Consider the following 17067-nt stretch of genomic DNA (forward strand, 5'->3'; position numbering starts at 1 on the left):
GAAAACTGCAGGGTGAGTGTACTCAAGAGAGCCCTCCTCCACTGAACAGGGGTATAAAGGAGAAACGGGGGGGAAACAAACAGGTAGTGTGACTGCTTAAGCCTCTCTAACTGGTCACATGTGGATATGCTACAAACGTATGTGTCTGAACCTGTGTCAACAAAAATCTGTTGAATTTAAATTAAGGAGACTCCTCAAAGCATGAACTGGTGGTAAATAGAGAATACGACTTGAGGACACGTTGTTAACACTTGCACAATAAATTTCCATTCCCAAAGTAACACGAGGTGAAGCTTGTGATGGCCACTTTTTTTGAGCAGGCTGTTGATTCAACTCTATGGTCATTTCTAAGGCCATGTTTTGTGATGTTGGACTGAACTTCCTTATATTGTGCAGGTGTTTATTAAAATTCATTCCCTCCATGCAAGTATATAATTTGTGTTTTGAATATTTTGGATGTTCCTCACCTGCAGCAGAGGTCTCTGGACACCCAGAACCTTCATGGTATCAGCGCTGGCAAGGATCTTCAAGGGGTCGGATGCCTTGCTCACTGCCTCAATTTCCTTGTTGATCTCTGTTCGCACCTAATGGTTCAGTGAAAACAGTATACATTAAATGGGTAAGAGACAGCAGGACCACATGCACCACTCTGTTTTCCATTGGGAGTCAAGCAACAGTAATCCAGCTTTCTCTGAAAGAACAACTCATTTGTTTATTGCCTTGTATTTTCCTTTTTTCCTTTTTCTGAGTATTTGTCTTAGTTTGGATTTGACACTTCCTGTAGGTGAAAATATTCCCATCAGTCACTGTAATGCAAAACAGTTTCCTGTATTTCATGTAAAACATTGCTTGGTTCCAGATGGCTGCCTGGGTAAAACATGCTGCTTAAACAAAAGTTTAAAAAAGTAAGTAAATAGTTCTTGTTAAAACTTGAGGGTCAAACATTTGCAGAATTACAATTATATTTGTAAATACAGAGGCTTTACATTTGTTTGACTAAGAAAACAGACCAAACAACATATGAAAAGATGCCGATTCTTTCAGGGTTTTAGTTTATGAAGAAATCTAATTTATATATATTATATTTATATAGATATAATTGTATTCATGTACCAGCACACAGGAAGTTATCTGTCTTCTGGCCATTCAGGTGGCCAGATATGTGGAACGACACACTTGGAAATTAAAGTGTAGTGGGTAAGAACAGCTATTCTATTAAGGTAATATTGAAAGATTAAATAATACAATGGTCCCCAGCAGTACTGCCATTGTGTTATTCAGCTCTATCAGTTTGGAGAAACCCTGAGGGGCTACAATAGAACATTCAGGTCAATAGATTTTCAAGACAAGGACCCCGACAATTGTGTCAGCGGAATTTTTTTTTGCATCTCACATAGTGCAAAAGGTTCCTGATATTAAGTCACAAGAACGGACTGTGACTTTCTATAACTGATTATTAAAATACATTTTCTTAACATAAAACGAGAACCAATGTTTTTTTCAGTGTTTCCAGTGCCCCATAGCTGAGGTTTTTAATATGTAGAATTTTATTCTCTTGGAAAGCTCCCATGTTCCACTAAAGCATTGCTTTGAATGCTGGTATACCACTCTGTCAGACAGTAACGCCGCCAATCTGCCATTTCACTAACCTGGTTGAGAAACAGATCGTTGATGTAGTAAGTGAGGAAAGCTCGGAGCTGGCACTGCTTGGCCTGGCCTGGCCCCATGTTCATCTCTATTTCCTGAATGAACCTGGGCAGAACAGTCAAGACAAACACATATTAGAAGAGCGAGGACACATAACACCAGCTGTGAATGGAGGCTAATTCACCACTGACATGTTTGAATGTTATCACAGGAGCAATGAGACACAGACTTGTGACCAGCAACATAGTAACTTTGCATCAATGGGTCAAGCACGGCCTGGAAGCGTAAGATCTGCTGTGGGAAGTCATTTTGGAAAGCTTAGTGCATCTCACATGGTGCCTTTGAGCAGATAAAAGTACTCCAGTGGAGCTGCTCAGTGCCATTAGTGCAGACTTTAGTTATACTAGGCAACTCTCAGATGTGAGTGTGTCCACCAGTAGTGAATGTGTAAAACCAAACTTGTCTGTAAAGGAAAGCCATACAATTCTATACTGCAAAATAACTGCAAATACTAAAGCTGCTTACAGTGTTAATGATACAAAAATGATCCGAGCTACTGTACGGATGGTCTGTGAATTCTCCCAGGAAGCTGGTGTCTGGTTGGTCAGATAGGGTCAGACAGTTATGTATGGGTTGGTGGAGGCACATGCACACCTCGTTTGTCAGAAAATCATTGGTCACTGGCCTTGTCTCACACACACCACTGGGCAAACCATGCAACAGTGAGTGCCCTCTCAAGCGCTCAGCACATATAAATGCACAAATAAATCAAAATCCTCACAAAAGAATTCTTTGACCTACAGGACCTGTAATATATATGACCTAAACTTATAGAAAAGAGCGACAGAGAGAGTACAATGAAAAGGAAAAAGAAAAATGCTTCATGTGAGAAAATCATGAAAAACTGAGAATAGAAGCTGAAGATAATACAGGAGTGAAGCTACAAAGATGACTCGAGATGGAAATCTAATTGGACATGGCCACCTGTAAAAAGCAGGATAAGACTCCATTGCTTGGAAACAGTGTTTGTGCTCTAGTAATGTGAAGTGGAATTTAGAACCAGGACACTGCAGCATTGCAGACAACCAGGGACACAGTCTATGCAAGAACTATAGATCGGTGGAGGTGGATGATTGATTAAGTTAAGCTTGCATGTACATACACACACAAATACATGCATGCACAGGCACACATAAAAACACATTCAGACAAAAACACAAAAGGAGCATAAGCTGTACAATCACACTGCTCAGCATGTGTACCCAATTAGTCTGCAAGACCAGAGACGTAAGTGTGTGCTTACACCTCAGCCTGCGTGTGTGAGTGTGTGCGCGTGTGTGGATACGTGCATCCTTGTGTCAGAGTGGGCAAGAGAAAGACAGAAGGAGTAAGGAACCTAAACCTATTCTAAATCCCTCATTGATTCCCACTGAAACGCTACCACAATAGAAAGTTAAGTAGGAGAAACTCTTCTGTGGCCTCATTAAAACCGTCAAGCTTGCAAAACAATGGGGGGCCAGATATACAGCTTCTCTGTATGAATATGTAGAAAGTACAACTCAAACAACCCTTCTTTACAAAAAAAAATACAACTTCTGCTGACAACTTCATTTCCAGAAATCGATCTTAGGACAAAAGTTGCCAGTTTAAACGTGTGCCGTGTTGTTCTGAGATCCATCTCGTGCTGTCATTATTGTCATTGTTTCAATACAAGTGTCAGGATGATGGATCTTCAAGTTAGCGTGTGAGCACAGATGGATTTTTGTAGGCAGGGGTGATAACGTTTGAGTAATGTAGCAGGGACGAGGCAGTAAAACGGCTTTGTCTATCCAGACGGCCATCTGGAGCAGAGCCGCAGGCCCCTTCACGAGGCTATTGAGCCCATGGGTGTTTGAAGGAAGCCAAGGTAACTGGGCTAAAAGCACTGTTGGGGCTCACAATGCTGAGAAAAACCCCAAGAGCACATATCAGCAAATTTACATTTTAAGGCCGTAAGTTTAGTGACAACATGCATTAACCCGAGTGTTCTGTGAGAGGATTCAGAGAAATCATTTGGAATATAGAGTGGTGAGGCTAGTTAAAATGCAAATGGATAAATAACATGGGGCAAAGCATGGCAGAGCTTAAAGATTTCCAAACGGAAAATCTCTCCCAACTCATTATCATTACAACCACATCTTCCAAACGTCTGCCTCGCTGATGGCATGACATACTCTATAGAGAATAACTGCTTCTGGTGACGATGATGGTTTTGATAACAAATGACACTAAACAAGTTAACACACACAAACACGCAAGGACACACACACATTCAAAAGCCATCAACTTCATTAACTCAAATCCAAATGAATCACAAACCACCAAAATTCAGAAGAGCACAATCTTTGCAGGCTGTGCTGTACAAGGCCATTTGCAGAAAACCGTACTCTGAGCAAAAACTCCTACACAAAAACACGGTGAGACGGCCTGACCTCTCACCGAAGAATGACAGCCAGCCTTGTTTCATCTCTCAAGGCTACAACTGAGCTTGACTTTACACTGGTCTAAATTGACATTCTCACCAGTTATCATGAGCTCCTGCACGATACATCAGAAAAGGAGCTGCTTTGATAGCTTCTCAACTTGTCTGGCTAGAATTCTTTCTAAATTAGTGATAGAAAAAGTTTTTTTTTTCCTTGAACAAGTCTGAAGTCTCTGTATATTCAATAATCAAATCATATTTCATGCATGCTTTAAAAGAAATGTAACACCTTTTTATAAGAGCACGTAACATCCTTCAAGCACTGTTATTGTTAATGGAATACATGTCCCTGTAAATTTGCAAAGGTAAAGACCTAACCCTCTTTACAGGCATGCTATATTACATAAGAGCATATTTAATGGCAGACAAACCCATAGATGGTGTTGCTTCCTTAAATAGTCTCCATTTATTTGAAAAGCCACAAAATCACAAAAACCACAAAAATTGGTGTCCTCTTCGTCTTATGAGGCTGTGATAATTGGACCCGATGTGATGTTAACAATGTCAGTTTCATTTTCAGGTGACAACAAAACACACCAGTCAAGCATATGGCAGCTGTACGCAGCAGAGGTGTCAGCCAAGTCACTGAGGAGACGCTGTGGAAGCGCTACAGAGACACAGCGGCAACAACACAGCGTGGACTCGCCCCTGTGTGTGAAATCTTAGTGGCCTTAAATAATCTGCTTATCTACCCTTTCACACACACTATTTCCAACTGGCCTGAAAATAATGTGGCAGACATTTACACACACACTGGCATGCAGCAAAGGTTGTAGTGGCAGGCATCAATTACAAGTAGGGAATCAGAATTAAATCATTAAAGGGACAACAAGATCAACACCGATCATGGGAACAATGAATACATAAATAATAACATATCAAACCTAACAATCAAACTATTTGCTCAGTGAGACTAAAGCAGCGCAGATACTTGACAATATGGAGCTTTAGTTTAGGCCCTCCAGCAAAAGGACAAATCTGTCAACTAACAGGTCACCCTACTGCCCTAACACACTATCCATCCATCCATCCAGCATCCTTTCGGGCGAGAGGCGGGGTACACCCTGGACAGGTCGCCAGTCCATCGCAGGGCACACAGAGACAAACAACCATTCACTCTCACATTCATACCTATGGTCAATTTAGAGTAACCAATTAGCCTAGTCCCCATTTGCATGTCTTTGGACTGTGGGAGGAAGCCGGAGTCTAACACACTATATATATATATATATATATATATACACACTGTGTGGGTGTGTGTGTGTGTGTGTATTATATTGCATTACTAATAACCAAATTAGTAATACAATATTAGTAATTTAACCAAATACCACAGGAATGTGGATAAGACAAGTATAGCAGCAGCAACACGGTTCCAAGTGAAAGCTACCCATAATCCAAGGCAGTACAAGTCTGTGAGCTCCAGAGGATCTATAGTGAGAACAGAAAGAGGACTGATGCTCCATTGGAGCTGAAGTGGATCAAATGAACTCACAATATGAATGCAAAAAAACTGCAGTCCCTTTTCTGTTGGTCCACATCATTTTACAAGTTGATATTGCCAAAATCAGAAAAGAGATAAGAGGGTTGAAACCGGCTGACACTAGGCAGAATGCAAATAGCCTATAACATGGTCCAGCCATATAGCAGGTTCTGACCTAGTCTTATGGGAAAGTAAACAAAGCATGTTTAGGTTTTGTAGTGTTAGTATGACAAAGGTCTAGAATAACTCTGGGCTTTTGAAAATTGTGATAAGAAGTTCTGGCTGTTTTATGAGTTTCTTTGGGCAAATGTTTATTCAATTGATCAAGGGAAGAACTGGTAGATCATCAGTGATGAAAATAAACCCTAGTTCAAGCCCTACATTTAATACAGTAAATCACTGTCAGTTTTCCATCATTCTCATTGAGAAATAGTTCAACTTTTACAAATTTAGTATTAAAAAGGTATAAATTTATGAAAACATCTTAAGATGTTGCTAGGGTTCAGTGTAAGAATTTCCTCACAGAAGACTGTCATTTCTTAACCACTGGAAGAACAACTGCATTGACCGAGCAAACGCAAAACTTAACCTGAATCAGTTTGTCTATCTAGACAACTACAGACTGATTCCAGAAGGCAGCAGAGTTCACACACAAAGTCCACATCTTCACATGTCTACCTATTCACTACTAATCCCACAGATGCCATCATTCACCACACACACTCTCAAACACATGCATATGCACAGGCAGACTTACAAAAACACACACTCAGACTAATATTCAAATTCAAAAGGAGTGTAGCATAGCATCCCCCTACTCCCCCCCTTAGGTTTTGTTGTCTCCTCTGGAACCAACATGGCTGCACCAGTCGCACTCCAAACCCAGTTTCTTAGCAGCAACTGCCAATGATTGCACTTGACAGCATGTAATTATCTGTCATTAGGAAACAGATGTCAGAGCCTAGGGTCTGGAGCTGGATAATTGTAGATGCCATGCCCTATGTGCATGTATGTCGAGAAATAACACTCCTGAATGGCATTAAATGTATTTATACCAACAGGGATTTGGCTAATGAGTGAACGCGCTGCATTCTAATGGCTCTCTGATTATTCACAGAAAGACAAAGTTTGATTTTTTTAAGATAGCTAAAACAAATGAGAACAGACAGGGACAAAGATGTTTTATAGCAGCAGCTCTGAATTCATTTCCCACTGGAAACTAAACCTAAGGTAACAAATGCTTCTTTAAATGGAAAGGGTTGGGATCCCATCATCCATCTTTATCTGCAGCTGCAGCGTAATGATGCCGAAAGAGAAATGGGATAAAGACAAAGATTTAAGAAAGACAGCAGAATAAGAGTGTGCTAAGATCGATTAGAGACTCAGCATTTTTAAATCTCCCAGAATTCCCTTCAGGCACGAATCTATCAGCTATGGTGCATTCTGATTTCGTTGCCCGGAGAGGAAGGCTTGATCTGTAAAGACCTGTCACACACCAAGGACAGGACACGCTGAACCTCTACCAAGTGAGAGGGGAGGAGGGAGAGTGAGTGCTGGTGTGTGTACATACTAAATAAGTCTGTCTTTGTCACACTAACACACACACACACACGCGCACACACACTCATAGACTAACATACTTATGTACAGTCACATGCCAATACATCAATACACCACATCCAGTGACACTTTAGGGGACTTATCTATATGCAATTATTCTTACTCACAGCACTCCCCAGTCACTTCAGGAGGATTTCGAAGTCATAAAAGAATTTTAATGGATGGGGACACTTTATGGGTTTTATGGTACAACCAACATTAGCTTTCATTCCAACGGATCACACAATAAATGCCAGAATGGCAGCTTTTAATTGTTATCCAACTGCTCATCCGATATTGATTCTCGGGGAATATTACACACTCCAATACACACCACTCACTTATTCCTACAGCAGTGTTAAATTAATGAAGTCTCACCCGAGAATATAAAGACCTACTCGTGAGATTTCAAAGCACACAGTTGTAGCACTGCATTAAAGAATGAGAAAATTGAAAAGATGGATGAGGAAAAAACACATTCTGAATGGCTACTGGCTTGATCCAGAACACCTTTTTATCCACAAGATATATTGCTAAAAAATCTGACTTCTAAGTCCTTCTGCAATTTTCACCACTCCCACTGGATGGCACTGTGTCAGCTTTCTCTACAAGCTCAGGCTGCACAACCAGTTGACTGACTGACTTTTTTTTTTATTTTTTTTTTTTTTATTACAAATGGTTTTGAGGAAGAATTAAGATTCCAGTTGGTGTGTATTATTTGAAACCTGTACAGGATTTGCTGTTTGGGTGTGTGTATGTGAGTAAGAGAGGGTATGTTTTGATGCAACAGTACTGTGTGTGATTAAGTGTGTTTTTTCATCAGTGCCTGGTGAAATGCATATGGTCTTCCCACACACCGCCCACGCCTCTGCTAGACTCCCTGCTGTTTATACCCTGTTTTTGCCCCAATGCTGCATCACATACACTATAGCCTTTCTGTGTGATTGCACAAGTGTGTGATCATGTATGTGTGTGTGTGTGTGTCTGTGTCTGTGTACACAGGAGGGTATGAGCATGTGTTTGTGTAAGACAACAAAAGAGAAAGAGAGAGAGAGGAGTGCGATGGGAAGGTGCAAAGATGCATTATGTAAATGTGAGTCCACATGCCTACAGCAGCAGGCATGAATGGGCTTCATAATCAGGAGAGAGTGAGCCTAATAGGACATAAGAGAGGGCCATCCTCCTCTAACATTGCTGTACATCGACTCTGTATAGACCACAATGGATGACAGATAGAATGGTCTGTCACTGTGGATAATCCATCAATGTTAATTGTTCCCCATTATTTCAACTTGACCCTACCACATATAAAGACAAATAAGAAGATCAACTGTTGATTCATATAAGAGCTTGGCTTGGCTTGGTTTCTACATACACAGAGCGGGAGCAGAGTCAAACTCATGATCAAGACACTGGTACAAAAACTTTATCACAATGTTTTATCTGGAAATGATATATCAGCAAACAATTCCTAAAATTCTTTGTGGACTATATGGACTATAGGGACACTTCCTCCTTGGTCTCCATTTACAGGGGAAAAACTACCTAAAAACAGAATTTATGTTTGAAACATTGGGTAAATATCTACAAACATCCATATGGTAACTGTTGAGTATTTAGATCTCAATAGATAATCATGAGACATTTTTGGAGTTGATGACAATACAATTGGCTCATGGTATTTTTGTATGTAAATAAGGCCATTTAACAGAAGACAGTCAGAAAAGCACAGGTATAAATATCTAAATTAGTGAAGCTGAATTCCATTTAGATTCTCAGTTTTAGGGTCCTGGTTCACAGCTTAGTGGGACTTTAATAGAATAGAGTCATCACTAATCTTATCAGTTACACCTGTGCTTTTCCTTGTCAAAGATTTAAAAACTGTATCTCTCTAGAGTCATTACTCTACCTCTGCCAGACTGTAAAAATGGAACGAATTAATAAAAATAGACATGAAGACTGGCAACACTGATATCAAGGAGGCCATGCCCCTTAAGTAACCCAACAAGCAGTGTATCTAGACTCAAGGGATTTAACTCAAGGGAGCATTTAGTGAACACGTAGGTTTATCAGGAACAGTATGCACTGAAAGCACTGTAAATCTGCAGAACATACAGAAATGCTACAGTGTAAAACAAGGGCAAATACAGGAAAATCAGTGTGATGTTCATTAGTGGTTATCAGGGCCTAACATAGCGGTAAGTAGGTGTATATCTGTATATCTGCAACAGATGTTCATTCTGTGTGTGTGTGTGTGTGTGTGTGTGTGTGTGTGTGTGTGTGTGTGTGTGTGTGTGTGTGTGTGTGTGTGTGTGTGTGTCCACACATGTATTGCTTGCATGCACATTTATGTCTCTGCACCTATTTCTATCAATGTGTGTGTGTGTACTGGCCCGTCACAGTGTGGTGCAGACCAATTAAAACGGGGGAGATTGATGACCAGGGGCTCTGAGTAGCAGCAGCAGCAGTAGCGGTAGCAGACAGCTGCTTCCTGCAGACAACAGGAAATGAGATGGCCTTGTTTAGCTGACGCTGCCAACACCAACACCGCAGAGCCTCAAAGACAAATCACCACCTTACTGCTGCTACTTGCCTACTCCTCCATCTTCCTACAGCGTGCTCTCCACCCTCCATCTCTTTATCTCTCTCTAATTCCACCCAAGACTATCTTTCTCATTAGTCTTTTCTCGAAGAGTAATGCAGTCAAGGTATATTCAGTTAATACAGTGCAGATGCTAAGTATAGATGTGCACAGATAGATGCTACCTCTATTCTTTGATCCTATGCTGCCATGTAAAGCCTTTAGTCATCAATAACTTGACTTTTATGGCATGTGAGTCAACTTCACTCCAGAAGAAATGTGAGGTAATGGGGATCAATCATGTAGTCAGCTCCATTAAGTAGAAGCAATGTATTATTATTAAAGTGAATTCACGTTTAGCTGACTTGCTCAATGACAACAGCATGCACGTGAATTATAGTTTACTGGTGAATCATCGTCTACTGCCCATTTTTAAAATATTGGATTCACAGTTGTGTATGTATGATGGCCGTATCCAGCACTGCAAGAATCCCCCACTCCAATGAAACTTAGTTTCAAAGACACACACTTTCCCTGGCATGTTGCCTAAGGCAAGAAAATCATAGCAGCAGGGGTACAAACCTGTCCACTGCTGGTTCATTCCCATTCACAACAGCCTCCAAATTTTCAGTGGACCGGATCTTTTTATTTCTGAAGGTTTGTCACTTAAGTATGAATTTTATATAATGGCCTGTCTCTGCTGTCAACTGAATGGTAAGTACTAAGATTTCTGGAATAATAATGGACTCACAGCTTTACCAGAGAGGCTGTAATGGGTGGTGAAGATCAGTTATTATGACACAAAGAAGTTGGAGTATCAAAGAGTGGAGACAATTATATGCTACCTAATATGAAGTCTTGATTTGTCTTAATGTTATATGCTCTTGAGTTTAGACTTTTCAATCAATCAATCTCCAATTCTGCATTAATCATACAAATAAGGAAGTTTTGTGTAGACCTGTGGAACACAACTGCCATTGATTTTTAATAACAGCTAATTGTTGCAAATTTTGGTGTTTCCTTTTCATTTACTATCTTGTGAACAGAGGGGGGCTGTGGACTGCAGGGTGGGTTCGGGGGGGGGGGGGGGGGGGTCAAGCATCTCACATGCTATATTGAGCCATTAAGACCACAAAAAGAGGCTAAGATGCCTCAATGTCACAATGGGAGGCTACTGGGCCTAAATTACTGCTTTTGTGACCACTATACAATGTCATTCAATATAGATAGGCAGGTGACAGCACTGTTCCTGGCTGGTCCCATAGTGTGCACGTGCATGTCCATGCATGGTTGTGCATACATGCGCTCCCTTCAAACTCTTGTTTTCTTAATAGCAGCCACCAATTGCTTAGTTCAGACACACACAAGTACACACACACAATTCCCCAGTCAGATAGGCAGGTGCAGACAAAAACTGTATCTGGTCTGATTGTCCTCTGCTCAATGCTTAAGTATTTAAGTGTTCATCTCCTCCTTATAAAACAAGTCTGATTAATAAGCTGAGCTCTAAGTGGCCTCCCACAGGTGACATTTAGAGAAACAGGGGGAAGGGGACTGCTTTATTAAAGTAAGCCAGGAAGTAAAAAACAAAGCTGATAGAGTACAATACAGAAACAAAACAATTACTCAACACACAGTAGAGCTGCTCAATATATCGTTTCAACATCATCATCGCGATGTGAGGATGTGCAAGTACGGCAAATTAACATGATGCTAACTTTTCTGCTACTTGATACAAAAGGAAAACTTGCACAGTTCTAATTTCCTATGACTAATCTACAAGAGAGGTCTTTTGCAGCCCTAACACACACTGACTCATACTGTTAAACAGTAGCCACAGCTTATCTCAGAGCACCTTCACTTTGGCACTCATCGCGTGTCACCCAAAATCCACTAAAGAGAGGAAGTCCAAAGACAGAACTCAGGTTTGGACTTAAAAAACAAAGTGTGAAAACGGCCTTTTTATGCTTGAATCTGGATAAATCTGGTGTACATCCAGAAGTATGTCAAAGGGACCCTTTGTGAGAAACGTACAGTGTATATCCCACATGGTTTGGTATTTCTCTGTGTGAGTGACTTCTCAGTTTGACGAGGGAGAGGGAGGCTTTGGATGCTATTAAAGGCACTATCTACACTATGATTAACAGTCTTAACACAGAGCCAGAGAAAAGGCAAACAAGAAAGAAAGAAAGAAAAAAAAAACTTTATGTAAGCACTGACCACATACAACACGACAAGTTTATCTGCGCCAGTAAGAGAACAACAGATAAAGCCTGTGAGGCAAAAGTGAGTCCATCTTTTCTCACCTTTGCAAACGCTGACATATCCATACACAGACATTATGTTCTTGTCTAATCAGAGTTGATGGTGAAGATAGAGACTTTCTGAGCCACCGAAGGACGCTCATGGTTCAGTGAATGATTCAGCAAGACTGAAATAGCAACTATCCCTTGGAGAGCAAAGTGCGAAGGCGCTTTTCAGTTTCCCTGAAAACTACTGAGAAAAACACTTAACCTGCACACAACACACAAAGGGCTGGCAGCAAAGATGAACATGAGGAGTCTATTTTAGCCCAAAGGGAGAAGTGAATGGAAAGTTGCCCTGAAGAAACTAGGCAAGTTGAGGTCAAAAGGATTGTTGTGTGGAAATGGCAATGGTTTTGATATTTTCTCAAAGTTACAATCGCCACAGGTGAAGGAAGGCAATTCTACTGATTTATATATATAAAAACATCTTTGCACTGACAGAATGCTAGTTTCATCTTAGATTTCCATTTCAGTATGCCTCTGCGTTACGGATTTTCTTCAAACCTCCCAGCCAGTACAGACCCACACAGTATACTAGCACTGCATAGTATCATAGAAGTCTACAGGTTGATGAATTCCTTCAAACAGGTTGCGGGGTGAGTCGTTTCACATCACATTCTCCTCTGATTAAAAAAAACACTTTATATTTATTCTCCTTACTGTATGCCCTTATCTCCTCCTCTGTATTTCCCACCCTTCATTTTACTTCCTTTTCTCTCCCTTGCTGTCATCTCTGGTCTCTTATCCCCTGTAACGCTTCTGACTCTTCCCTCCCCCTCATCTTTCTCTCTCACCCGCTTTCCCCTAATTCCCCTACCTCTCTCTATTTTTACCACTCCATTGCTGTTATCTCTCTGTGGCACCCTTTTAATGCATCCCCCTTCCCTCTTTGCCGTACCTTTCCTCCATCTCTCTTCTCTCTCTCTTAGCCTTCCATTCCATTTAGACCCTTATGTTAGCATAGGACTTTCCATCCTGTGGCGTCCAGGTAGTAAATTGAAATGGTTCTGGGGGCTCCATTGTAGCCTGATTGAATTTAAAAAGAGAAAGGGCCATAAAGAGAACTAGTGGTGAGAGGTATGTAATACACTGAAGGGCTCCCCAAGCTATGACAGTGTTGACAGGGAAAGGGGAAGAAGCACAGGAGGCGAAGATGGTTGGGAAGGAGAGAGGTAAGAAAAGGACAGAGGGAGGGGAGGCATGTGGACAAAACGAAGGGGGAAGGAAGCAGTGAGGGGGAAAAAATTAAGGAAGGAAAGAGTGAAAAATGGTGAGGGCTAGAGGATTGAAGGAAGAGAGAAAAAAAGAGAGAGAGAGTGGGAGGGCGAAATGATTGAAAATGCATAAAACTCTTAATCGGAATGAAAACCAGCCTATTACCTGTCGCGCACAAGCAGATAGACGGAAACACAAAAACTCCTCACGAGCGTGCACCCTTGGTAGTGACACCTCACAGAAATGCCTCAATCACGGTTTGCATGGCCTGGAGGGAGCAAGGTGACAGGTCTCATATTGGAGACGGCCAACAAAATGCAATTCCAGGAAGTCAGCTCTAGGGCTGTGTGTCTGTCATACCTACAGCTCTGATAATACTCCCACACATCACATTACATTGCTGAAAGAGCCACCTCTCACCATATAGGACATACACAAAGTGAAGACAGGAACAAACCACAAAAGTAAGTGCACACACACACACATACACACACAGACAGACAGACAGACAGACAGACAGACACACACACACACACACACACACACACACACACACACACACACACATCACATGCACATGCAGGCCATTCTGTATACATTACTGCCATAGGAAATATGATGTTAGGGGTTAAATTATTCATTGATCCTTTCATAGCCTGTCCAAGCCTGCTTGTTGTAGTGTCATGCCTTGGTCTGTGTGTGTGAGTGTGTGTGTCCACTTGAAAGGGCTCTCAGGGGAGAGAGACAACCTTGAGCAGGCGCTGACCTTTAACTTTGTGTTTCACTTTAAAAAGTGACAGGGGCTCGTGGGTGATGTGTGCGAGTGGTGTTTTTTCATGTACATAGCCATATGGGTGAACAGAGAATCTGTCCATATTATATTTCAGTTATCAGGATGACCAAAGGGAGGTGTTAGGGTGGGGTGGGGGGTGTGGGGGTGTGGGGGGGTCATGGATCCAAACAAATTCCATATGAGTGAATTTCTCAGACCAGAGGTACTTGCAGTTCACATCAGATCATTTTCGGAGTTTTAAATTCATTAACAAGTCAATTAACTCTAATTGAGATAAACAAGCATCAACATGTCTGTACAAAAAGGTCTTTATATTAAAGCAGCCGATAATTACACAATGAGCTAATAAAAGGATTAATGGTAGGCTATTGTATAGACTGAGTTTTGATCAGACTGGTTTGGACTATATTTAATTTAATGAGCATGAGTGCGTGTGTTGCAGAAGTCTATGATCAAAGTGGCAGCTTGCTGATCAGGGTCTGATAGAAACTGTCCTGTCAAGAATGGTTCAGAATTGATGTGACAAATGCAGGGTCACCTCAGAATCTAAATAAGGACCAATGCAGCAAGAAAACACAGTAAAGTTACGATTTGTTGTTGGGGGTTGGTGGCTAGCTACTGGTGCCTGAGGATGAGTCTTATTACTGGTGACAATGCGAGTACTTGCATTCTGCTTGAGGTGATTAAGTTAGTTTGTGGTATTTGGGTGCCCTATGCATTCCCTGTGCCAAATGCGTGTACTAATGGGGCTTTAGTAACCAAAGTCCTACCAGACCACCAAAGTCTTATTACATCCCAACAGCTCTTTACATTTAATGTTGTTGTGACTGTTGTAGTGTTGCTTTCTGTGCAGACACGAAAAAGGGAAAGTCAAAGGGAGTGTTTGAGGTGTGTTTGGCTAACTTAAAATAATTTGAAGTGCCTATTTTGGATGGTCATACGATTGTTACAGCTTTGTTTCTGTGTTGAGTCTCGTTAATTAGCAATACAACGTATTGGAAGTATAATTAAAGTTTCTCATTTTCTTTGAAGAAATTTCGCGATGGAATTCTAAATTGTAAACGTAACCAATCCAGAGACCAAAGTATTTGTGATATGCTCACTCATGGTGGGAACTGTTGAGTTAGTCTCTAATATTTTAAGGTCTTGACCTTATTGTGTAAAATGCCTTGAGATAATGTGCGTTATGATTTTATATATTGCAGTATCTCTGAGTGTTCTCCACTTGTGCCAGTTGTCAGTAATTTAGCTGAATACAGTCATAGACTCATCCCACTACTTTGTTGGCATGAAATATTGAAAACAGCAATCTGCTACAACTAATTTGCTTTTGTTGCTTCTCTGCACACCACAGAGGGATCCATGCATCCACTGTAGTGGTTGTAACATGACACCAGGGAGAGTGCAAGGCGTGCCCCCCCCCCCTTCAACAAGTATGTTAGAGTTGTTCTACATGTATGCCGTCATCTTGATCAGTTACCCTGAAATATATTGTATTGCTTGCTGTCTGCGGCGTACTGTATGTAAACTCTTAAAGGTCAGCTGAGATCGTATTGCTTTGTTTGGGCCGAACAGGTAAAGTTTTAGATTACACATTTGATTACCCATTATTCTCCTGAAGCAACGTGTAGGCTACATCAAAAGATGTAGAAGGTTTTGTTCATACAAAGTGACATTCATTTTAATAAAGTATGGCTTTACATTTGCTGAGGCTTTAAACCAGAGGGTTCTTTCTTTGTAGGTCAGTTGCTTTGGAAATGTATACCTGAATGTGAATGAGGAGACATCCATTTAATACATGACATTACATGACATTTCTACAATTTCCTTGTTCAGAGTTACATATATTATTAAACTAATAGCTTTAGTCTGAGGTTTTAGTAATAACAGGAATATTTTATCTTTCTGTCTTTCTTCGAGGGACACCAGGGCCAGCAGTAAAAATGAGCTAGAGTAAGAGGGACAGTAGAACAAAGAGGGGAGTCAGAGGAACAAGGAGAGATGAACAGACAAGAAAAGAGGATTAGGCATGAGGAGTCGTAATAATCAGAGCACAGCCTACAGCTATAAACACAGTAGAGAGAGTCCAAGAGATAAACAGAGAGAAATAAATTGAAAGACATAAGACATGTATGCAACCAGTGTTTGACAACAGCTGGGCCAAAGTTCTGAGGCATTTATACACAACTCTATTTCAAAGCAATATGAAGGCTTTGACGATTGATAATGATTTCATTTATGAAAAAACTGACAACGTACTTTAGTTAAATAGCTTTGAGATACAGTAAATATAGGTTAAACATCTTTGACACTGGTGGAAGCTACAGTACCTGCAGTGTGCCCACAATCAGAGACACTGAAATAGCAAACAGATAACATAAAGGATGGCTGGTTACAATTTATAAACCACTAATAATTGGCTTTTGTGAAAAATTCACTGTAGTTGGTGATGTGCTATTAATTACCAAACAACACCTGTTGATACATGCCCGTGCAACCTCCTGTCCATCTGTTCTCCTGTTAGTTATTAGTTAAGTCAATATAAACCAAAAAATGAGGTTAGAATATGAGGCTACTACAAATTGCAGCTGTTCTTTTTTGTGTTCTTCCACCACTTCTCCAATGGATTATCCATAGTAACATAAAGTAAATTTCAACGACTATGTGAGCCACACCTTGCTTATTTATACTTCAAGTATAAATAAGGCACATGGTAGAGTTATGTACTCTTTCTTAGATCAACTAGACCCAATGGACTTACACCTAGCAATTTTTATTTTCACTCTGCTATCTCTCAGTGTGACGAAGGCTTTTGCCAGCCTACGTCCTGGAATGCTCTCATTACCTTGGTGCAGTTGCCAAGGGAGCCAGTGTGATATTCAATACTTCTGTTTCCCATCCTTCCAATCTCATTTACACTTG

General features: G+C 40.8%; 1 protein-coding gene across 2 annotated transcripts in view; it reads right to left on the reverse strand.

Moving 5' to 3' along the window:
• exoc4 (exocyst complex component 4) overlaps positions 1-17067 on the reverse strand; it is a 110857-nt gene that overhangs the window by 38689 nt on the left and 55101 nt on the right. For both annotated transcript variants that reach the window (XM_022749492.1, XM_022749491.1), the window contains exons 12-13: positions 1650-1752; positions 468-584 (exon numbers count right to left, since the gene is read on the reverse strand). In XM_022749492.1, coding sequence (XP_022605213.1) covers positions 468-584; positions 1650-1752 — 220 coding nt within the window. The remainder of the gene's footprint in view (positions 1-467; positions 585-1649; positions 1753-17067) is intronic.

This window comes from Seriola dumerili, unplaced genomic scaffold, assembly GCF_002260705.1.
Source record: "Seriola dumerili isolate Sdu_G_001 unplaced genomic scaffold, Sdu_1.0 BDQW01000138.1, whole genome shotgun sequence".
Taxonomy (NCBI): domain Eukaryota; kingdom Metazoa; phylum Chordata; class Actinopteri; order Carangiformes; family Carangidae; genus Seriola; species Seriola dumerili.